This window comes from Mugil cephalus, chromosome 15, assembly GCF_022458985.1.
Source record: "Mugil cephalus isolate CIBA_MC_2020 chromosome 15, CIBA_Mcephalus_1.1, whole genome shotgun sequence".
NCBI lineage: Eukaryota > Metazoa > Chordata > Actinopteri > Mugiliformes > Mugilidae > Mugil > Mugil cephalus.
In genome coordinates, this window is record NC_061784.1 from 14098926 (window position 1) to 14123721 (window position 24796).

The 24796-nt window shown below is 45.1% G+C and overlaps 1 protein-coding gene across 3 annotated transcripts in view; it reads left to right on the forward strand.

The window, feature by feature from the left end:
- LOC125021188 (transcription factor COE1-A-like) overlaps positions 1-24796 on the forward strand; it is an 81353-nt gene that overhangs the window by 10810 nt on the left and 45747 nt on the right. For all 3 annotated transcript variants that reach the window (XM_047607144.1, XM_047607142.1, XM_047607145.1), the window contains exon 6: positions 3067-3135. In XM_047607144.1, the coding sequence (XP_047463100.1) occupies positions 3067-3135 (69 nt within the window). The remainder of the gene's footprint in view (positions 1-3066; positions 3136-24796) is intronic.

Sequence of the window (24796 nt, forward strand, 5' to 3'; positions counted from 1 at the left end):
CCGAACAACTTTAAGTGTAACAATATAAATGGGGGTTCATCTATATGCACAAGCAGGGATTTTAGCCGTGAAACAAGGCACGCTAATATTTTATTCTATAGCCCACTGAATATTCGGCTCGGGCGGCTCAGCTGCAGAAGGCGCGTGAGAAACCCCCATTGAAATTCTGATGTGATTTACAAGGAATTTAGAAATAAATTGTATTTGGCAACAGATTTTACTGTAAGTTGCCGTTGTTCATCATGCACGGGCGTGAAGGTTTTTTTTTTAACGCACGTACAGTAGGAAGGCCTCCACGCTGCGGCGCCAGGGCCTGTGCCGCAGCATTTTTCAAAACATTTCCTCAGGGGGAGCAGCGGTGCAGAAAGTACGTGGCTTCCGCGAGGAGTGTAAACACTCGCTTTTTCTCCGACAGCCGCCGAGGTCAAAGTTACGGCTGCTGCCTCATGTTCTCACACGCTGATTCTGCAGCGGGGGCTTCGCACACGACACGGCCACGTAGAATACACACACACACAAAGGGGCCCAGCGCGTCCATTAATCAGTGTGGCTTATTGTCACGCCGGTGCTATTAGCCATATGCTCCCAGCCAATCTGCCACCGCGCAGACCTGCGTTGCAAAACTGGCTGGAGCTCTGGCACTAAAGAAGCGAAAGGTTTCACCGGAGGAGGATGGAGCGGCGGAGGCTTCCAATGTTGCTCCATCTCCCTCTTTTCACACGCAGAGATGGCATCAGCTCGCGCCAACTCTTTTGAAACGGAGTTGCACAAGTTTCATTATATAATTATAATTTAACCTGACGTCTTGATTTTTTTTTCTCCTTCCCTTTCTTTCTTTTGTTTTTGGAACTTTTTGGACATGCACAAAAAAATTTTTTTTTTGCAACCACAGTCTGAGAGTTGGAACAATGTTTGGCCGCGCACCGTCTATTTGTAATGTCTGGTTAGCGGCGTTTTACATAAATAACATCCTGAGAAATGTCTCAAGATATACAATTTTGATTTCTAAATGCTGATTAACTCATCGGGGAATGATACTTAAACCCTAAAACGAATGAATGGCTGGCAACACAAATTAACGTCATGCTTTTTTGTCGCTTTATCTCAATAAATGGAATGGATTATTTTTTTTCCCTCATTGCTTCAGTAACCAAAGCTATTGCAGATTTTATTGTAAAGATCAGTGTCTCCAGTCCATGTTATTGGGGCTCTGTTGTTTAGACGTGTGTGGTGGGAGGAGGAGGAGGAGGAGGAGGAGGAGGAGGGGGGTGGATAGAGGGGGAGAGCAGATGATTAGATCACCAGGATCCAGCGCAATAAGTGCTACATTGCCCCTGTCCCACCCATCTTCCACTCTGCCCTGCATCTCCCCTCCACCCCAGCCCCCTCTGTCCCATCCCTCCTCCCTCAGGCTTAGCTTTCTCCTTTCCTACCGTCCCCTCTTATCTCCGGTTTTAGTCCTGTCTAAGTTCTCAGCGGTGCAGCTCTCCCCTCCAAACTTACAGCACAGTGACCCAGTTCGTAGAGCGGCAGAGAGCCAGTGACGGGGAGAGCAGAGAGAGCAGAGCGGCAGATAGCGCAGACAATGAGGAAGGTGTAACGTATCAGCCTCTTTCTTTCCTCCCCTGCCATCTGTGACAGAGGGAAACCCGAGCTGTCTCCCCTTCCTCTCCTTCCCACCCAAACCCATCCTCTCCTCCTCTTGTTTTAGCTTTCCCTCCCACGCTCACCCTTTCACTCGTCGCCTCCCGCCCCTCCCTCCGTCCTCCTCCCTCCCGCTTTACACCTTTATTCATAATTGATGCCACGCAAGAAAAGACGCTTTGACACACTGGTCGTACATACGTGTGAATTTTGATAAGCATGCCGTTTGCGCGCTCCTCCTCCTCCTTTGAGCCTCGGGCCTCTTCGGTCCCCTCCACCCTCTGTCTCACCTGTTTGCCGGTGCAATTAGGAGCGGGCCGTGCGTATCAAAATAAAATTCAATTGGCCTCCTGATTTTTTTTTTTTTTTTTTTTGATGAGCTGTAAGTCCGTGGTTCAAAGCTGCAGACAGATCTCAAACAAGAGCACGTGTTTCCCGGGAGACTCCCCCGTTTCAACATGAGGAAATGTGAATATAAATGTGGTAATTATCATCGTCGGGGAGCAGATCTCAATTTGAAACCCGGAAATTAATAATGATGCACTGATCAGCCGCAAGATTAAAAGCACCAGGCTGATCAAGTGCGCGTGGGACGATTCACAGACCGGACAGGACACCTTCAGAAGGCCCGCGTCTGTTCTCTGATGACTCACAACTGCTTTGGAAGACGTACACAACATTGGATGGTCATAATGTTATGCCCGATCGGTGTAGCTCATTGGTTTTGGGAGAGACCTGGAACTTTTCCTTGTGTTCGTAAGCCGTGCTCTGGTGGTCACAAGGCTAACACAGACACGAACAAACATTCACACTCAACATTCGCACCTACGGCCAGTTTAGATCCACCAATTAACATGTTTTTGGAGTGAGGGAGGAAGACGGAGCAGGATAAAATGCAGAACATGTAGTGGTCACTCAGTGAGAAAATAATTATAACGATGCATTTAGGTGTCACACTGGCTTGGCCCATCCTTCATCTGTCCATTGAAACTTTTGACTGAAGCTGCTGAAACTTCTCCTTGTTTCACACGGGTGAAGTTTGTCTGGGATGCTCCTTTTGCCGGCACATAACCAACCACCCAGAGGTTTCTTTAAACCGTTTAATTCACTGTTCAGTACATTCACTTCAGACGCCGCTATGCACTCACTTCCCAATGCCGTAGAAGTCTATTTTTATCCTCTCAGCGTAGATGTGCTTCAACCCCCGTTGGCCCGTCTTAGACAGATTTGATCAAATGCCGTGAATGCGGTAATAGGTTCCCCACATCAGTACAGATAAAGCACATAATGTGCTCCAAGACTCCCATTTCAACGTCTAAATTGGGACCTCCATACATTGCATCGCGTGTTCCCTGTGTCAACCTCTTTTCTCACTTTGCCCCTTGTGTCTTCTTCTTTTGACGGTCTTCTCTTCTCCCTCAGTCGGTGCTGTGACAAGAAGAGCTGCGGGAACCGTAATGAGACACCCTCAGACCCTGTTATCATCGACAGGTACCGTCTCTCCCTTTGCCTCTTCCTTTCTTTCTCTGTGTGCACACACACACACACACACACACACTCACGCACATGACATATCCTGGGTGAGGGGCTTCGCTGACCTGGTTGGATGTCGGCGTGGGACGGGATGTTTGTGTGTTTAGACAATCTGCTGTCACACCTGAAATAGATGCTCCTCGGGTAGAAACACTCGCTTCTGCATATCTGCAGACGCATTCGTGAGTCCAAATGGAGAGACAGTGGTGGGATGAGTGGCGAAAAGAATTAATTACACTTACATGTGCTCTTTAGTAATGCAAAAATTGATCTGGTAGTTCTGTGGACAGGACTTAAATGCACATCAGCTCCCATCTGACACACTCACACTGGCAGACTTCAGACTAGAGCGTTCAGGTTGAATGTGTGTCTCCTCTACGTAATCTAAAACACAAAGCAGTTTTCTAGCAGGAGCCGTTTGCCGTTTTCCCGCCGCTCCCGTCTGCCTGCCTGCCTGCCTGCCTGCCTGCCTGAGTGCCTGTCGTAGCGGAGGACTGAAGTTATCCCACCCCACCCTCCTTTCTGTCTCTGCTGCAGCAGCGGCACAGAAAAATGGGTCACGAGCGAAGAAAAAAAAAAAAAAAAGTGACAGAGAAAAAACTGAAATGAGATCCAACCTCATTTTAATCAGATTTAGTCCTGGCAGTTGTTTTAACCCTCTGTGAGCAGTTTTCTCCCGGCGTGCTCCTCCTTGTGTGCGTATGAGTGACTCACAGGGAGGGGCGCGAAATAGTCTGGTTGTGACATTATGAGATGAAACGCACCTGAACTGGCCGGACGAAACCCCGAATGTGCACACGTTTGCAAGGGGTCACGTGGCTTGTGTTTGCGAAAGTACATGAAGTGTGCTTTTCCATTTTTATCAAAAAAAATATCACAATGGGGCATATATTTTTTGTTGTAAACCTGTATCAGTATCTTATAAAATCCCATGAAAATGGAAGGACTTAAATGCCTCCTCTCCTCTCTTGTTTTTGTGCGTATAAACATTTGTGTCTCAAAGTAAACTTGAATGGAGCCGTTTCAAAGAGCGTAAATCTCAGTGTGCGTGAATGCACGCTTACTGTGTTAAGACGCAAAGTGTGTGGGGTTTACTGCACTAATGATTGACGGCTACGCGCAATGGTGTGCGTGCATGTCATATGGATTTGTGCATGATAGTATCTCTGCACCTCAGCCCCATTCTTCCGTTTTTGTCGGCTATCTCAGACATATCAGCTTACACCCCATTATATATTTGCCTGGAAGGTGTCCATGTCTATGTCTATGTGTGTATGTGTGTGTGTGCGTGTGCGCGGATGGATGTGGTTTGGGTTGGGCCGCTGGAAGAATAGCTGATATATTAGACACAAACTGACAAAATAATGGACACACAGTCATAATATGTGCGTTACCGGGGTGTTTGGAGCATTGATGTTTGACGACTGTTGGTTGGTGTGTGTATGTGTGTGTGTGTGTGTGTGTGTGTGTGTGTGTGTGTGTGTGTGTGTGTGTGTGTGTGTGTGTGTGCGTGCGTGTGCGTGCGTGTGCGTGCGTGCATGTGTGTACGTGTCGTGAGTGCGTCATTTTCCGCGGCCGAAGAAGAGAAGCGGAGTGAATTGTGGGAGATGTCAGGGAACTTGGTCGGGATGGAATGTCAAGGTTACCGTGGATACCGTGGGATACTTCCTGTAGCCCCCCTACCCCGTCCACTCCGCGGCGGTTCACAGCCTTTTTGGTGAAACATCTGGAACTCTGCTGTCCGGGTGAAGAGCGAGGGAGAGACAGAAAAAGTCATAATAAAGGCTTAAAGTGTGTCACGGCTTGTAAACAAAAGTCTAGTTGAAATGACATTTTGACATTTAGACTAATATATTATATGTTATATATTAGTGTAATATATTTTATGTAAAATGTATTGTTTTATGGTTTTTCTTTCCAAATGATAAAAGACATAATTAAAGGTCTTTAGGGAAACATCAGCGAGGTTCTACTTCCTCTCAAACAGCTGGAGTGGCGCGACTCTAGCAACACAACACGTTCAAAGAGGCAAAAGGTGAATAAACTAAAACATAAATCCTCCAGATTTGATGGTTTATCCTTGTGGGGCATTTTGGGAAACAATGTTGAAAAAAAAACCCAAAAAAACATTGAGGCTCACATTGAGATGGTGACCTGTCCGAGCTACGTCCATCCCCAAATTGCTTTGCCACATAATGCTCTTTCACAGGTTCTTAATTTTAACGTAGAGGCCCACTGGTCTACGTGCTGTAATGTTAAAGAATAGTCTAACATTTCTGCAGCACTTCTGTTCAGCTCGGTGTGAACATCGTCTACATACACTATGGTCAAACCCATTGTGACGTCACCCATTGGATTCCGAACCTCAAAGCATGAAGTGGGCGGAGCCTGCAGTCGCCATGTTGGATGAGCTTTACTCCGCCCACACTCGCCCAAGTTGTTGGGCTTTTTAACATGGGGCTCTATGGGGATTTGCTCCGTTTTGCAGCCAGCCTCAAGTGGTCACTCAATGAACTGCAGATTTTTGCACTTCGCATGGGCTTAATATTCCTCAAAATACGATAATTTAAGCTTCTGGTACGATAATTTGCCATTTCCCTGTCACATCTGGCAGCACTGCCTTTCAAGTTAGCGGCTAGGAGGACATGCTAATTCGTTACGTGATGAGGTAGACGAGTAACAAAAAAATAAAAACTGCAAAAGAGGCGTGTCTGATAGTTCAGGAGCAGCGTTTTACAGTAGGAGAAAGCAGCTCTGAATGTTTTTTTGTTAATGTGCAGCACCTAAGATGCAAAGTACTCATCTAGCCTGCACTTTTCCTGTTTGAATATTTGGTTGCTTGTTTAAAATACTAAGGTGCAGAATAAGATGTGTTCATTTGTGGAAAAAAATAACTAAATAAATAAATTAGATAGTAACGCTACAGCTAACTAAGTTCTCAAGCAGGTCATGCTGCTATTCTCGGTATAGTAATGTAAACAAACAAAACTTCCAGCAAAGACAAGTGAATATATGAGTGTGACTTAGAGGCCAGCTACAGTCTGCATTTATTCTTCACTGTAGGAATGGTGATACTGTCTGTCAAGAGCAAAAATGGCCTTTATGTTTAGATAAAAGTTGTTTGTGATTTCCTACTTCCTGCTCCAACAGGAAATGGGTCAAATTAAGAAAATAAGATGTTATGTTTACATTTCATCGTGACCTCACTCCTGCTGTTCATCTGTGACAAATTTCCAACCAGCTGCATGCGTTCGTGCTTACGAACAGGTGAAAGAATGTGCATGTGTGTGCGCGCGCGTGATTGACAGCTCATCGCGCAGTGTCAGGGAGGATATCGGTCCTGGCGCGCGGTCGTGCGCGTCGTGCGCGTGTGACTGACAGCCCGGGCTCTCCGCTAGCGTGCGCGGACGTGCATGCGAGTGTGTGTGTGGCCCAGTTAATCCTTGTTGTAGCGCAGTGAGTGTCCCGCCGCCTCCCGGGGTTAATATAGGGTTAACGACATGCAACGATATCCTATCATACGCCTGCTTGACTCCTAAAGAGCCACATCCACTCTGCTCCTCTGAGTGTGCGGGGCTGCAGTCTCTCCTTGTATCTCATACTGTCCTTTCTCCATCACTCAACATCCTCGTCGCCCCTTTCTCTCCACACCCCTGCTTCCCCTCTTTTCCTCCTCTTTCTTGCCTTTGCTCCATCTCACCCCCTCTTCCTCCCTCCCTCCCTTGCTCTCCCCTCTATTTCCTCCTCCTTTGACTCAGTTTCAGTCTCTCTGTGGCCCTGAGGGGTTACCTACCTCACTGCTCAGCTCGCTGCCTGTTTAGACTCCTACAATTGGCTTAATAGGCTCAGGCTGTGTGTGTGTGTGCGTGTGTGATTGTGTAGTTTGAGGGGGGGGTTTAGTCTCAGGCGGTGTGTGTTCAGAGCTTAGATCAGTGTCAAGACTTGAGGAAGAGAGAGTGTGTGTGTGTAGGGGTGCTATGGGTGTCCTCTCAAAGTCTAAAGGGGCCCACATAAGCCTGAGGCTTTGAGAGGTTCCCTGTGTGTGTGCTGTTGTGTGTGTGTGTGTGTGTGTTTGTGTGTGTGTGTGTGTGTGTGTGTGTGTGTGTGTGTGTGTGTGTGTGTGTGTAATCTATAGGGTTAAGAGGGGTCACAGCTCGAGGAAGAGATGATGGGAAAGAGGAAGGGATGGAGAGACGAGAGGAGAAGGAGGAGGAGGTGACGACGACAAGACAGCATTTTTTTACTGGGGAGCAGAAGGAAGAAATGAGGAGTAAAAGGAGGAGGAGGGTGGGTGTGGAGAGGCTTGTCTAGGCAGACTGAGGAGGAGGAGGAGGAGAAGGAGGAGCAGAGCAAGGTTTGTTTCAGGGGATAAGAGCCTCAGTCTGGGGAGTCCTGTCAATCAGAGAGCAGCGGGTGGGGGAGGAGGGGGCGCTGTCAATCAGCTGGGAGGGGAGGGGGTAAGAGGAGGGGGAGGAGGTGAAGAAAGGCGAGACAGAGGGAGTGAGTGGGATCTTCTAAACGGTCTCTTCATCTTTTCTGCCTTTGTCTTCCTCACCACCTCTCTCTCTCTCCCTCTCTCTCTCTCTCTTGTCCTAGTTACCAAAATATCTCTGCCAACCTGGTATGTCACTGTTCGCTCAACTGTCACTGTCTGACATCCACACACACACACACAACCACACACACCTAAAATAGATGGTGAGATAATCTATTTTCTTGACCCGTCCTCATCGCTCTTTTCCTTCGGTGCCCTCCTTTCTTTCAGCTCTTCGTCCTTTCAGATTCTAATTTGCTTTGCTTGGTCATGACCATAATTAGGTACAGTGCTGGTGATGTAAGAATCATGTATAGGTACACAAACAGCATAAAACATCACGTGTCATTGACTCCAGAATTGTTTCTAACTTTTATTTTTCCCAGTCAAAATAAAGAGTTAGTTAGTTAGTTAGTTAATAGACGATAGTGGTTACTCAGCGTAACCCTGGATACTTTGAGTATAAACATAGCCATCTGCGAGCTATTGTGACTGGGTTTGTCAATCTGCACGTGCACCTTTCTGAAGATTTCCTTTTTAATCTCTACATCTGTAGTAGGTTCCACTCCCAGTTATTTTTTTTTATGTTTAATATTTTTAGGTTTTACTATAAAATTGACAATGGCTCCTACTGTGCACATCGTTAGCCTAATAGCATAATGTCATGTTTTGACTAACTGTTAGAATATCAATAAAAAATATCAATGTGCTTGATCAGTATTTTCTTGTTATGCAATTAGGTCATAGGTCTTCAACAGGAGGTCCATGACCCCTAGGGGGTCCTCGGAGGCACTGCAGGGGGGGTCGCGAAATCTTTTTACGTATATGTGTATATGTTTAGACATTTTTGTAATCTACCCCCACAAATTTTAATTTCTTTAAATACACATTAACATTAATCTAACGTATTTTAGTAAAGGGATAAGGGATAGTTTAATATTGAATGCAAAATGATAATAATAATGTATATTATTATTAAACAGCACTAGGCCAAGCTTAATATATAACACATATAGTAGGTAGGGGCTCTATTTAATCTCTCGTTGAAGACCTCTGTATTAAGCTAACGATTTATAATGCAATATGCTTTGTTGAAAGCTAAACAGGCTACAGTCAAATGACTAAAAAAAAAAAAGAAACATTAACATTTTAGTGATGAAGTTGAAAACTATTGAAGAAAAACACATCAAATCAAACAGTTTCTTTGTGTCGTTCTGTTTTTTCCTGAAACATTTGAGCAACGTCATTCTGAGTTTTTTGACAGAACTCACACTAACTCACGTTGCCAGGTTTTTTGTTCCGCTTCCATCAGTCTCAGTCGCAAGCTCGTGGTCACGCAGTCTGGATTTAGTTAATTTCTTTCTTTGTCGCCACTGCCACTGTAAGTTCTTCTCTTTTTATAGCCTGATGTCCAGAGGCTGATGTACTTATTCTGGCTATAATTCGGTTAAACGCAGAGTGTCCAGGGCCTGTGCAGCTGGCCCGAGAGGAGTCTTTATCTTCTCTTTGTAACAGCAAACGGCCGGGGTTCAATGAGTTGAAGGTGTTTATGTAATTCATAGCACCTTTTTGGATCCCAATTAAAAACGAATTAGACTCATGATATCCGCTGTTTATTTCCGCGTAGGATGTAATTTGCGTGCGTGGCTCGGTCGGGTTACGAAGACGTCCCGCACTCCACACAACCAAACCAAACCGTGAAATAGCTTCGGCTTCTCCTAGCTTCATTGTTTCCCTCCGCTCGCTCTCTCGTGTTGCGGTATCACTTCCTGTGGTAAAGGTCAGCGGTTGCCCGGGGATGAGGGCCTGTGGGAATTATTCATACCATTGATATAATGTCAGAGCTCACTTTGCTCACTGTTTATGTGTGCTCGTGTTTGTGTGTGTGTGTGAGACTGTGTAAGCGGGAGAGGAGAATGTTTTATTCATTTCTCTCATTTAGTCTCTCAGTCTGCACCTGTCCTAGCATTTAGAAGCTCGGCATTCACATTATTTGCTGATTTGGTTCAACTGCCTGCTTTAATGAACACACACACACACTGAGAGACACACACACACACTAGCGGTCTAAGCTAACTATACGGAGCTTGGGTTTCGGATCAGAGTTTTGTGTTAAGAGCAAGAACGTTAAGATTTTCCCTCTTTATTTACCTAGTTTTTATTTTTTGTTTTCTTGTTCTAACCGGTTGTGTCTGTGTATTAGAGGAGATATTTGTCTTTAATTTTCTCTTCCTTTCCATCCCCCAACGAATACCTAAAGGCCAACCGAGGCTGCAGGAGAACGGCATACCCCAGAAATTAGAGTCTTTTTTTGGTATGTTTGTTTTTGGAAGTTTTTTTTATGTGTGTGCGTGTGTGTGTGTGTGTGGTGAAGGAGATACAGAGGATAGCATACGTTTTTCATCCGTCCTTGCTTTCTGTTTCTCCATCCATCTTTCTGTCTGCGTGTTATGGGAATATTAGTGAGGAAACTGCCATGGGGCACGACTGCAGAAGGTCCACACAGATGTATTATGTCCCCCCAGCTACACACACACACACACACACACACACACACACACAACACCCTTTTCCTTTTTTTCCCCCCCTGTTCTCCTCATTTCCTCCTCTTTCACCTCTCTCATCCTCCCTTTTCTCCCTTTCCTGCGCCTATACCCCCCCCCTCCATGCACCCCCTCCAATGCACACACACACCCTTAGGCAGGGATCACGTTACCCTAAAAGCTACAAACACTGACATGATGGCCTCGCATTTTCCCATCTGTTCCCGTCGAAGCCGTTATGATGCCTCGATTACTTTAAGAGGCTGCTTGTTGTGAAAAGCTACAATTATTTCATGCAGTCGAGGGTGAGTGGTTCAAGGGATTTGTGTTCAGAATAAATAAAAGTATATAAAACCAAGTACAGTGAGACTCCCCATTGCGTACTGTGTCCGCAAAGGACCATTAGGACAAAAGCTGCTTTATTTCTTTCACGACATCTCGCACGTTTAACGTTTGGTTTCACAGAACCCAGAGACCGAAGAGCAAACACTAAGATGATATTTGCTATGAAAAGCTTTGAGCAGAAGGTGTTTGACGGGTGGATAGACAGAGAAGAGTCAAGACTAATTCATTAATGCAGCATATATATATGATAAATACTAGAGTACATGGCAGCAGGTGATGCATAGTGGATGTACAGTGTGCTCGTTAAGTTGTTGTTATAAGAATAAATACAGAAAATCAGCCACAACATTAAAACCACTGACTGGAGAAGTAAACAACATTGACCATCTTGTGGTTATTCACTGTTCTGCTGGAGACCTTTTGGACCTGGCATTCATTCATGTGGATATTACTTAGACCTGTAACCCACCTAGACCAGGCACCCCCACCCCATAGCAATGACACTCATTGATGGAAGAAGCACATCTCCAGCAGGATGCAGCCTGACACTGACACACAACTAAAAAATATTTAAAAAAAACACAAGTTGTTGACCAGGTCTCCAAATTCACTAAGATCCCAAACTGATCAAGTATCCACAGAGGCCCCCTCCCCTCAAAGGCCCCCACTAACAACATCCTGTTTCCAGACACCACAGGACACCCTCAGAAGACCCATGTCCATTCTCTGATGAGTCACAACTATTTTGGAGGCACAAGGGAGACCTACACAATATTAGGAAGGTGGTCACAATGCTGTTGTATCACAGGCGAGTAGGCCGACATTATAAGCAGATTAGTGAATTGTGGGATAAATTGTGACTACGCTGCACTAAATTCAAGTTAGGCTGAAGGTTCTGGGTGATGACGCGGTGCAGACATAATTGCACAAACATCTATTACTTCAGACATCTGAAATTTGTCAGTGTATCAGAAATCACTTGAAGCCTCAAGCATTAATATGATTCAATGGGGAAAATCAAGCCGCGGAAAGAGTGTCTTATTTTTTTGTTTGTTAAATCTATATCAGTCACGTCGATTGCTGACAAATCAGCTGACTGACTAATTAACCTGCTGACTGACTGACTGATTTACTGACTTGGCTGATTGATCAACAAACTTAGTGACTAATTAACTCGGAGAGTGATTATGTAACCCACCGCGGCTTCAGCGGCTGTCTGGGCAGGCGAGCAAAAGACGAGCCGACGCGTGTGTGCGCGTGGCGTGCGGATAACCTCGCGGTGGGCGATGAGACGGCGGTTAGATGCCTCTGGGTGCCTACACACAGAGATCTCTCTTAGCACGCACCCATTACTGGACAGCCATTAGTCTCTCTCTCACACACACACACACACTCTCACATGTGGAATTAAGGGGAAAAGTACAGAGCGGCTCATTCACGATAGGTGGCTGGAGGTGGACGCGTGCGCATGTGCGTTTGCGTGCGCGCGAATATCTTAAGCTCTGTCATTAAAAAGCAAACAACTTTAGCTGATCTGGAAACTCCCTGCAGACTGCGCACACATGCTCGTTAACAGACGCACCGACGAGAGTGGGAATTTTCCCCCTCACCGCAAAGTGAACCGGTGGTTGAGGTGTTTTGGGAGGCCGAGCGAGAGCGTGTTTACCCACCGTAGGGAGAATTTGTACAACTGTAAAAGGGAATTTGTACGGGAAGAGGAGAGGAGAGGGGAGCGGAGAGGAGAGGATAAATGTGCCAGCCATGCATCATTTCATTATTAATAGCCGTGTCGGAATAAAAACGCTAACCTTGTCTGATCTAACGGACGGCTGAGTCTGCAGGCGCTACACTCTGTCCTGTGTGTGCGTTGGAGGGACACTCGGTCCACACTGAGGCCTTGTTTCCCTTTGTTAGGAGTGTGCAGGGCGAGCTGGTGAAGTCATTGCAACCCACACAGGTATAAATATCTGTGTGTGTGTATGTGTGTGTGTGTGTTGGGGCAGCGTTTCCCGTCTAGAGCACACCAGGAAGAGAGCACCAGTGTCCTGCCGAGAGGGGCATTGTTATCTGCCTCCTAACACACACTAGCGCGCATAAAAATGCATCACCCCTCCTAGGCCGAGCCGCCTGATCTGCACACCGTCTGTGTCGCCACGGTAACACACAGCACACGCCCAAACAACAACAAACATATCGCTCTGCTATAGACAACAAACACCCGGCCACGCTCGCTCACGACGTCACCCTTTACAGTAGTTGTGCGTAAGTGAGCGGTGTCGGTGACATGGACCGTCCTTGCCTTGGCGTCGTTTTATTTTATTCATTTATTTGTTTTCGTGCTGTCGTACAGCTAGAAAGCAAAAAGCCAAACAGGCGCAAACACAAGACACAGAGGCAGGCAAAATGCAGGACTATGGAAGTGCGGAGGTGTAATCTGTCAGACAGGAAGCTAGCGGGGTCAGAGGTCACCGAGCACTAATCGATTAGCCGTCAGTTAGGGCCGAGCTCGAGAGGAGAGCGCAGCTGCGTCCAGCTCTTCCACAGTGTGCGTGTGTGTGTGTGTTTTACTCTCAAGTGTTTAGGTTTTCAGGCTGGTGTGTGTGCCCATTAGGACGGGCTTATGTGCGTTCATGCGTTTATGCAGATGTGTGTTTTCCTGAAGCGCCGGCTCTGTGTGGGTGCATGCGCTCCCTGGCTTATTGATCACAGAGAATTTTAGTTGAATTTTTCTTTTTTTTTTCTTTTTTTTACATTTTTTTCATCCTGACCCTCTGAGGTTGAACGATGCTCTTCCTCCCTCCCATTCGTGGGGAAGAATGAGAGATAGAAACACTTGAACTCGGGTCAAGATGCGTAGGCGTCCGCCAGCTGAAGTGTCAAACCGGCTGCTATCGCCGGGGCGTTTGTTTAAAATGAAAGTAGCTGTAAATCTGCATTTCTTCTCCGTGACCCGTGGCTTCGGCATAAACACGACCAGTCTTCTCTGAGTATTTATAATCCTCTATTTTGTGAGAAGCTGCCCCCGAAAGCCAAAAGGTAACTTGCAGCTTTGTGCGCTGCGCTGACGGACAGATGGACAGAGGACGAGGAGACAACGTTTAATCACCTCAGATACGTTTACATTTGAGCTGGTAGCCGGACAAATCCGATGGAGATGTTTGTGTGACTGATCCGTTAATATCCAAGTTTCTACGCCACAAAACCATCTTTTCATTCTTACAACTGGAACTTTTCTGACATATATTGCAATAGTGGAGTAAAGGGCACCAAAACACACACACATGCACACAAAAAAATCAACAGCATTTATCTTACTTTCCTTTTAGCTAATCTAAGAGCAGATAGTTTCCTCTTCTCAGATTTCAGCCTCCGTTCCAGTAAGGCAACACTCGCTCTGAATCTTCCTGCTGCTATTTTTTATTTATTTTTTTATTTTTTTACCAGACGTAAAATCCGAAAGCCTGACTCATCTTATCTAAAAACAAAAAAAATGTTCTCCTGGATAAAGACTCTGCGCTTATCGAGTGAAGGTCAGGAATCTGACGGGAAATAACGGCGTGACTAAACTAAACATTTTTCCTGCATGTAATGCTCATCGGACATGGACCGGCCCTTAGCTGTTGTGATGGGGGGAGTGTATCCTGAATTTTTGCCGTAATTATTGTGTGACCACATCCAGAGCCTCCCGTGTCTGTGGTCCCCGTGTCTAATTACGAGCCCCACGCGGTCGTCGGCGTGGTCTCGTGGGAGGCTGCTAGGTGAGAGTGAGGGACAGACATCAGGGGATTAGTTTTTAGAAGGTTTAGAAGGTGACCACCTCATTATAAGACTACACGTTATAATGATTTGTGCTGCATGGAGTCCGCGTGTGTATGTGTGCGTGTTTTATAATGATGCTCGGAGCCTCTTCCTTCTGGGAGCTCCACTGTTTGTTGTCTTCCTCCAGGGACTCGGGCTCATGACCTTTCACCTTCCTAACTACACCCAAACCCTAAGACGACTCCCCCCCCCACCCCACACACTCCTCACCCCCCACACACTCCCTGTTCTGAGTTACCGCCAACCTTCCCTCCCTCGCACAGAAAAAGACAAATTCTCTTTCACGGAGCGATTTTAGAACAATTGCAGATTCTAACTGCAGCTGAAAGTCAGATTTATCCCCATCAGTGTGTATGTATGTGTGTGTGTGTGTGAGTGTGTGTGTGTGTGTGTGTGGCGGCTGTTAAGCGGTAACAGATAGCCTGAGCGCGCTGCGTGGCGATGCTGTCATTACCGTTGTGCTTCTCCGCTGATGTGTCACGGCTGATGTCACACGCTCAATTGGCCCCGCCGACAGCCGCCATCGCTCAGACTGTTTACTACACTTTTACTACAGTTATCACTCACTCGCTGTCGCCCCGCCGCTGCCGCTACTGCTGCTTCTGAAACCGTGCGCTGAGATAACACCAGAGGCCTTCACACACACATACACACGCACGAACACACACACTAATTGTTGCTCAGGCTCTTTGTCTCACCCATCAACACACGGAAACACTCATTTAGGCAGGAGTATGTGTGTTTGTGTGTGTTTGGAGGACTTTAAGGAAGCGAAGGAACAAAACATCTGCGGTTAGCCTCGGCGTTGCATTGTTTTTAATTTCGTGATTACTTTGTTTGTGTATTATTTTTGTGCACGGGGCGTACGGGAGAGCATGAATGGTGTGGAGGAAAGTATGCAACTGCATGCATCGGTATGTGTGTGTGTGTGTGTGTGTATGTGAATGTAGGTTATGCTTCTTATTTCCACATGATTAACTAACTCCTGTCCCCGGGACTGTTCCCTCCACCTCGGCCCGTGCCTACCCATAAGGCCGCGTGTCAGCGGGGAACACTTGATTTATGCCGGCTGAATATGTAACGAGTGGTTGTAAATTCACCAGCCGGGCCCGCATGCATCACTATTCTGCACTGTCGTAATTTAGGTGCCACCTTCATATCTGGGATGCTAATTGGTTAAATTACTGGGTTAGTTCTGGAGATTTATACCCGGCTAACGAGAGGGGCGCAAGGGGAGAGCGATGGGGGGAGGGAGGGGTGTGCAAGGAAGGAATAAGTAGGGGGGGTTGGGTTGGGGTGAGGCAGGTTGAGATAGCAAGGGAGGGTGGAAAGAGAGGAGAAGGCGTGAATTAAGAGGAGAGGGGGAGGAGAGGTGGAGTGGGATGGGGCAGAGGTGTAGGGAGTGAATGGAGGTAGGAAAAGAAATGCCACAACACTAAAGAGAGCACCACAGCCTGAAAACGAACTCAAATCTATTTGATTTCTTCTTTCAGAAAAGCCTTTTTATCGCGTTACATTTTGGCCGTAACGTATCCAGATAACTTTACAGGACAAGTCAACTCAGTGAGGTCTCTGTGCTGTGTTCAAAAGACCCGGCAGTAACGCTGGGACAGTGAGCCAACATCTACAATAGAAGCAGCATGAAACCAAAGCTACAGTATATGGTCTATGTGAGGGAGATAAGAGAACCACTTAGGCCTTGTTTGGACTGACAGCCCTTATCTCTTCTTTGGCCGTATTCTATCCAGATTGATTTCTGGGCATGAAAAAAATAACCCGCACATGAAATGCGATGCGATCCAAATCATATTTGTAGGTGATTTGAAACGCGACTCCAATTGGATTTCTATTTCTCTGATGTGTCTCAGTCTGGTTTAGCATCTGGTTACTCCAGTCCGGTTTCAAAGTCATTTGCGTCTCTTGAAATGGCAACGGCAGCATCAGATTCAGAGCGGTGAAAGTGTTACAAAATTCAGGCTGCAACTAGAAGCATAAGAGTTTGAAGCTGAAACAGATTGTCTGCTGGCACGGGCAACGTTAGAAGAAAGAGGACGACTTCTCATGTTAGGGGAATCCTCTAAGATTCCTGTGGGATGGGAATCAGTTTAAGTATTCATCAGGGGACTGGGATGGAACCAGTCAGTGGGAACAGCAGGTCAGTTTGTATATACGAAAAAGGCATTTAGTTTATTTCAAACATAATAGTAGTGGAGGACAGAGTGGAACAACAGTCATTCTTATTGCACTGGGGATAAACACAAATTTTCTTGTGGTGCTGGGATGAAGCAGGAGTGAAAATCAACCACAGTGTCACTCTCTTGAAGTGCCGGAGCGCTGCAACTCTACAACACACTGCCTACTTAGAGACAGCCTGTACACCGATGTATAAACGTAAATGTATAGGAGAAGGGTTAGGGTTTAGGGTTAGGGTTAAGGGAGTCTTCCCTTCTTATTTGCACATATCCTAGGTAATTTCCCTGCAGTGTCACTGGGCAGAGGGAGCAGCGGAGTTTGTCACTGTAGGGAATGGCCGCGAAGCCCCCACTCTTCAATTAATAGATTGGAACTGACCAAATTAACATGAGGAGTTGTTTAGTATGAATAGAAGGTGCACCAAGATTATGAGGATGTAAAAGAGAATAAATAATGAGGGCTACTCTATCCAATAAGTGCTGATAAAATAAGTGCTAGAACCATCTCGAACCATGCAATATATCACAATAAATTCAGTCAGTAATTAAAAAAAAGCCTGTAAACCAATGTGTAGACGCAACACTGACATCTTTATCTGTAGGAGAGGGGTTAGGGTTATTCTGGCCCCATGATAAGCGTAATTTAGCCTCTTTGTATCTCGGTTTTCTTTCCATCAACATGTGATTGAAATTCTCAACTAGATTCGCTGTATATTTGCGAAGTTTGCCACTTTGTTGACTTTTTGTTAAAATGGTGAAGTTGGGGGATCTGTAAATTCAAGACCAAACTTTATTTGGTGCATTCACGTAAAACATCATCTCAGCTCATGAAGCGTCTTTAACGCTGAAGCTGCAAATTCAAAGTCGTACACATCCGGGATGCGACAAGCAGAGTTGTAATCTACTAATGTTGAAAAAAAGACCGTGCAAAGGTTGTTTTGTTGTTGTTGTAGGGAGATTTGTCCTGCAGCTACAAAATAAAAATTTGGGATAAATAAACAAAGGGGCGAATTAACTGATTTGAAAATGTCACAGCAGAGGAATGGGACTGGTGTTACAGTCATCAGTTTTGTCTGGTGTGTGGTGGATGGCAATTATTGACGCAAATTAGGTTACGTACACCAACACACACACACATGTATTTTACACACACTCTCGAGCGATAATATACATCTCTTCCCTCCCCGTGTGCTCTGTCTCCACCTCTCTTTGCTTCCCTCTCTTTCCCATCTGTCTGCACTCAGTGCCAGCCGGTAATTAGTCCTTGTAAAGTCGGTGTAGTGAGGAGTCCCTGTGTTTGGATACTGCTGTCTAGTCAAACACCGGGGAAGGGTGGTTGGGGGGCTGGGGGGATTCGGGGGATTCGGGGGGTGGGCGCTAACAGTCTGTGTTTTATCTGTCAAGTTTGCTGCTGTTACGCAACACACTCGGAGGTTAAGGTTAAATCTCAGGAGATGCAGCCAGAGTGTTGTGACTTTATTTAAATCAGTTTGTTTGCCTCGGCTAACAGGCAGCCTCACACACATGGGCAGAGAGAGAGGATTTAATTCCTTTAATTTGTTTTATTTTATGCTAATTCTCGCCTTTGAACGTCATGTACGTGCGGAGCAGCTATTTATTTACTCGCTGTGCTCATTCTGCTGAGATGTCACAGTAGAAGTATTTACTCCGCGCCGCTTTGTGTGGTTTTTAGGGTCACTTGGAACATAAATTAAAGCTGCGCTTGCAGTCGGGTTCTGTGCAGGTTCACAAAAAGCCGATTTAACACGTGACTCTGGGTCACATGCTGTCAATTATTTTTTTTTTTATTTTTTATACAATACTGCTTATGTATGCATTTCTAATTTGAAGACATTTCTACACGTTTAGCAAAGATTAATTACCCATGACAGCATTTTTATAGGTTGTGATTTCAAGTTTTATTTTGATGTAAGTTGATGTTAACTGCGTGGTGTAAATGCCAAACACTGAGGGCATGAATATGATCCTATTGCTGCCACTTACCTCAAACATGTTGGACCTAAAAACTTTACTTTGGGTTGTTTTCCCCTCATTATACTCGTTTAGTCTTGGATGCTTGAGACATTTTTTTTTTTTTTTTTTTTCTTTTGGCAGCTTTTTCTCTCTGGATTTTTAAAGTAGTGTTTTAATTAGTCTCACAGGAAAACTGAAAAACATTGTATCCTAATTCTCATTTTCATAGTTTTTGGCAGCGTTAATTTAACTGCACTTTTTGTTTAGAAATCAAGATAATGGGGTGAAAATTAAAGTGATTACTAAAACTGTGCGTTGTAAACATTTGTTTCACAGTTTAGCATGCAACTGCTGAATGTATTTATTATCATTTTCACTTCCAAATGATTTTATATTACCTTTGTTAGACTGAAGTCTAACAGCTGCTGTAGCTCTCCGTTCACCGCTCTTGCTTAACCAGTTCATTCACTGAATATAAAGATGAGCAGACTTAACATCATCCAGAGGTTTTGAGCGGCCATCGCCATCTTGACTTCTCCTAACTTCAATAAAGAGCGTAAGAGGAGCAGAGGGAGTCGGGTGACCCAGAGGCAACTAGCAAAGTGCGAACGAAAAGGTTTGTTTTTGATGTAACGTTGGGCATTTCTAATATGGAAGTCTATGGGAAATTGCTAATTTTGTTTCAAGTGGTCAGGCAAGAAACTACATTTTTCATCACTAAACCCTTTAAGACCTGAACATCTGGACATCTGATGGACAAAATTTAAAGAGTGGCTGAAAACTGAAAAGTTGCGCTTTCTGGAAAAAAACAAAAAAATTACGGTAATGATGACACACAGCTGCTGTTGGCTGCAGGCTGGGGAGCGACACAAGACTGGGGAGACCCAGGAAGAGAGAGTTGTTTGGAAGAATTAGTTGGTAAAAACAAAGTTAGTTATACCATTGAGATGTCACAAAGGTCTTCCAGACAAAAGCACAACTTCCCAAATATTGCGTGCTTTAACGGATCGCCGGCGATCCGATCGGTTTTAAAGGGTTAATGCTCATTTAAAGTACTGCTGGATTAGCATCATAACCTACGCACCTAGCCCACACTGGTCTGACTCATTTATACTTGTGCGCTCTTCAGTCTAGCTCGCTCTGTAAAAATGCCAGTCAGGTTCATTTTTGTGTTCCATCTTTATTGATCCAAAACACTCAATTCGAAAATTGACGACGCTGTAGGCGCTGGGAGGCCGGATTGGAATAGAAGCCTAAACCACCCATTGGCTTTATTTTTCAGCCATTTAAACTTACGGGACTAAAGCGCGCAGTTGCTCACTCTGCCAGTCCAATTTATGAGCAAAATGTTCTGACTGATCATGAAAATTCCCAAAGTCTGTACATTATCTTCCTAAAGGACCTAAAATCCAAGTCCAGTAAATGTTAAAAAGGGCGTAAAAGGCAGGTAGAAATGAAGTCCTCACTGTGTCCTAGTGTACGGTTCAGTCTCTTAGACTCTTTTCATTGATACCACAGAGTAAGAATATCGTTTATTATCGGGGTTGTTAACACACACACACATAAACATGCACAGAAAACCCCCTAAGTAGAGCTGGGCTGAGAACAAAGCATTTGAATTTACTGTAGGCTCAGGTGACAATACATGACAAACTGAAATAGACTGGGTGGTGGTCTGTGCTGTGTGTGTGTGTATGTGTGTGTGTGTGTTTGTGTGCTTGTTCTCCCATATATTTGTGCTCTGGCTTGTGTGAGTTTGCATGTGGTAACACCCTGGGCAGCTTGCCCCGCAGATGAGATTTCCATCCGAACAGGAAGTGGATTGCTGCCACTTCCTGTGCAGAACAGTCAGTCTGTGAATACAGTTACATCACACGCACACAAACACACACACAAACACGCACGCGCACGGACACACACACACACTTTGGTCTTTTTCTTACCTGGCTGATTTATATCTGCAGCTTTTACGTCTGTGTGTACTCTCTATGTGTGAATGCAGCGTGATATTTCCCAAGTCCTTCAGATAACAGGAGGTGAGTTCAGATGTTTACACCGTTTCACTGTCTGGCCTCTCGCTCCATCTGTTTACTACTCACCTCTCCATCTGTTTGTGGGAATGAATGTGTGTAATTTAATTCACACGCCAGCATTTTTTCCTCTTACACCCATTCGAAATAAGGATGAGTTGTGTCCAGTGTAAAGTCGGAGGCAGAGCAAGCAGCTAGATACGCTACTGACAGACAGACAGACAGACAGACAGACAGGCGGGCAGACAGGGTGTGTGAGTTACTGTTGTTGCCTTTTATAATTAGTTCAGGAAGCTTCGACAATCGTCCGTCAGTAACATGCGGCGGTATCAATCTCCATCTGACAATAGCAGGAAAGACAAACACACACACACACGGCTCTACATTCGACCACATTCCACCCTTGTGTCTGTGTGTGTGTGTGTATGTGTGCGTGTTTGTGTCAGTGAGTACAGTATAGACTGGTGTATACTTGTGTGTCTAGTGTTGACCCACCACCGAGGAGACTCACTCGTTTCTCAAGTGGAATCCATTGAACGGTGACGACATTAATCTCTCTTTCTGAGATCAAATGAAACTTTTAGTTCTGCCCACAGAGGAGCTCCACTACACTCCACTAGAGCAAAACACAAACATGATCTAGTATCTAGTGTGTAACCGTGTAATCCTTCTCTTGTTTTCCTGTAGTGCGCATCCGTATTTTACTTGTGTTTTGTGCGTTTGCTGAAAGCGTTCTGTTTTCTGTGCTGCTGTCTTGACCAGGTCACTCTTGAAAAAGAGCTTTTAAATCTCAATATCTTTATCTTAAATAAAGGATATACATATATATATATAGTATAGAGTATTATCGTTAAGAAAATACGACCTTATACCAGCATTCGGTTCGCATGACGGATTAGCAGCACCGAATTATTAAGTTATTTAATTTTAATGCTAAAAATATGACGCTATTAAAACATTGTTAAGCCTGTGTAAAGTTAGAATAACGTGTCCCAGTTGCTAACAAAACTCCTTCCCCAGGAGTGATGAGACAATACTTTAGACATATGATATTGCTAAAGTTAAACGGTCAATCAGCATAATTTAAAAAAAAAAAAAAAAAAAGAATTGCTTCAAAGTTTTAAATAAACCAAACGTCTAAGAGGGAGGAAGTGCATTAAACCTTTATTTTTATAGTATATGGAAGCTTTATCAGCATGGGAATTTATCCAGACCCAGAATCCATTTGAGATATCTGTAAAATACATCATATGTTCAGTAACAAGGGCAGAGAGATAATTTACAGAGAAGGATGAGTGCCGTAAAAACACGTTCACCTCTGCGGTAGCCTACATTCATTCAACTCAGGCAGAAAATAAATGTACACAATCTGCCAATTTGTCTCCTCCATTGCGTCTTTTATCTCCACCCCTCCTTAGTTTCTCCCTCCCTCTCCCCATCCCTCCCTCCCTCCCACCCTCCCAAAAGGCCAGAGCTGCTGCACTTAGTCAGTAAACTGCAAATGTGTTTTTTAAGGACTGCTTTACAGTCGATCCCACGCTGCGTTTACGACTCCCCTTGCCCAGGAGGAGAAAAGTAAAGCCAGCTCAGCGAGGAGGCCACAAACACAGTCCAGGAAGCAGCTGAACTCACATGAAACCCGCTGGACTGTGGAGAGTCTCTCCTCCTTTCTCCTAAAATCTCTTGGCTGCCGTCTTTGTCTTCTCCCCATCTCCATTAGTCCTATCCGCAGTCCCTTACTTCTTCTCCTAAATCCCCTCCAGTCGCTTCCCACCTCCTCCTTCCTCCCCGTTTTAGCATGTCAGTTTGCATGTGAGCAGGTATGCACATGAGGGGTACACATGCAGTACAGAGTGTAGTAGCTGTGTGTGTGTTACCGTGTGCATCTCATCTCCACAGGGAGTTCAGCATCTTCAGCTTCTCCTGAACAGGGGAGGACAAAGGAAGAAGAAGGGGAGGAGGAGGAGGGAGGACAGACACTCGTTTAGCAAGACAGATCTGAACTCTCCTCGTCCTCTTCCTTCCTCCCTCCTCCCGTAGTCTCTCACATTAATTCAGCGAGGTACTAAATGTTTCTTTTAGGCAGAAAAAGCGATTCCTCTCCGTGGCTCGCCGGGGCTGCCGCTGCACTCGCCAGCGCTTTCACCCTCTCCACGCACCTCACCCCTGCACACATGGGAAGTGCTCTTTTTTTTATGGACTAGCTCGAATTATAAATGTTCAGCTGTGTTTATGGCTTATTAGGCAGTTACAGGAAGGAGGGGAGCATGTGTTTTATTGGCTTAATTGGGAAAGAACAGCTTCCTTGCTGCATTAGCACTATTTTCCTCTCATCAACGGCCTTGGCTGGCGAGGCAGCGCTCTGTGCAGTCAAAGGTGCCCTCGCTGTACCATTCTTTCTGCTGAGGACGAGGAAAGGGTTCCCGCGGATGTGTGTGTTTCTGGGAGTTTGTGTGCGTGGGAGAGAGGCTGAGAGAAAGGTGCGAGCCGAACATGCACACTAAAATCGTGGAATAAAATCTTGCCCGTCACGTGAACCTGAGCTAAATGTTTTTAGGTTGTTTCTTTTAGGGGTGGGAAAACATATCGACATGGCAATATATCACAATACTTTTTGTTCCAATACAATATCGATTTTGAATGTCTTAATTTCGATTTTAAAAGAAAAAGGAAAAGTCGTGTTTTGGGCCGATTGTGAACGACTTCCGCACTTTCAGCTCAGCGAGGTGGCAGGCTGTGCTTCACTCCATTTACATATTCAGGGAACACGACCAACTTGCAAACTTTTCAGGTCACCGAAACCTGTTGATCCAAAGCAAACTACATAGGATAACACATTAGGCAATATGTATGCGCACACAAAGACAATTGTGAACTTTATTTTGACATTTGAGTGGCAAGAAACTTGATCCACTTTCTGTACAAGTGCACTAAAGTGGGATTCAACTAATTTGAATTAATATTGTTTTCTCGACTACTGTGCAGAATATTGCAATATATCGCAATATCATAATATCGCAATAATGTATCGTATCGTGACTCAAGTATCGTGATGCGTATCGTGAAGCTCTTGCCAGTACCCAATCCCAGTTGTTTTCTAAAGGCTAAAAAAGGTCGGTTGTGCACGTTTGTGTGTGCATGTGTGTTTGCAGGCTGCTCCTTTCATTAGTGGAGAGGAGAGACGGTCCTGGATACTCCTTTGAGTCCGACAACACAGAGCGATCTTGTAATGTGTTTTATCTCCTTTTCCATCCCTCCTTCCACCGCTCCACCCCCCCAATTCCTTTAATTCTCGCCCCTCCCTCCATCTCCAGCGCGTCTTGCGCTCTGTCGCTCCCCCAGCGTCTGAGGTGGAGACTAAACAGCCGAGTTATTTATTGTGATGTTTTCGTGGCCGCCTGGTTTAAATAACAGTTTGGTCTCTCTGCAATCCTCCCTCTCATCTCCCTGCCTTTATTCTCCCTTTTTCACTGCTCGCTCCGTCGCTCTTTTTACTTTACCCTCTCCTTCTTTTTCCTCCACCCTCCACGCGCTCCCCTCCTCCCATCATGCTCTAGATAATGGTACATTGTTAACGGGCTGTCTATTGTTTGTGTTGTGTTCTTGGCTAAGTGGAGGGTGAATAGTTTTTAGATGACAAACATGTAAGCTCGCTGCCAGCCATTCTGATCTGCTGGGCTGGAGCTAGTTATACACAGATCCTTCTGAAGCTCGCTTACCCTCAGTCAGTGGAGATTTACAGTGTACAGTCGTGTCACAGCAAGATATGTGCATGTGTGGGTAAGGCTTTGTGTGGTTTTGCGTTTTTTAGTGACACTATTAAGACGAAACGTTTGAAATACAGACTTGGCCTCACAGATTGGCATTTATAAGTCATTGTGTTGTTTAGATTCTCTGTTTGCAGATGAATATAACTTGTCACTCTCATCTCGAGGGACAAAGAACAGCATCTGCTGAGTTCAAATCAGTTTAGCTGCCGGCTTTTTTTTTATTATTATTATTATTTTTTACAAGACTATCAGTGGTCTTCTGCACCTCTTTCTGCAAGGAATCTGTGTTAAAAATTTACATTTTTTCTTCTATATAAAGTATAAAGTGTATCAAGGTGCTTTACTTATAAAGTTGAATATGTATTTTGTGGATTTGCTTAATTTTAAATTTTGTTGCAGTGATTTAAGACAC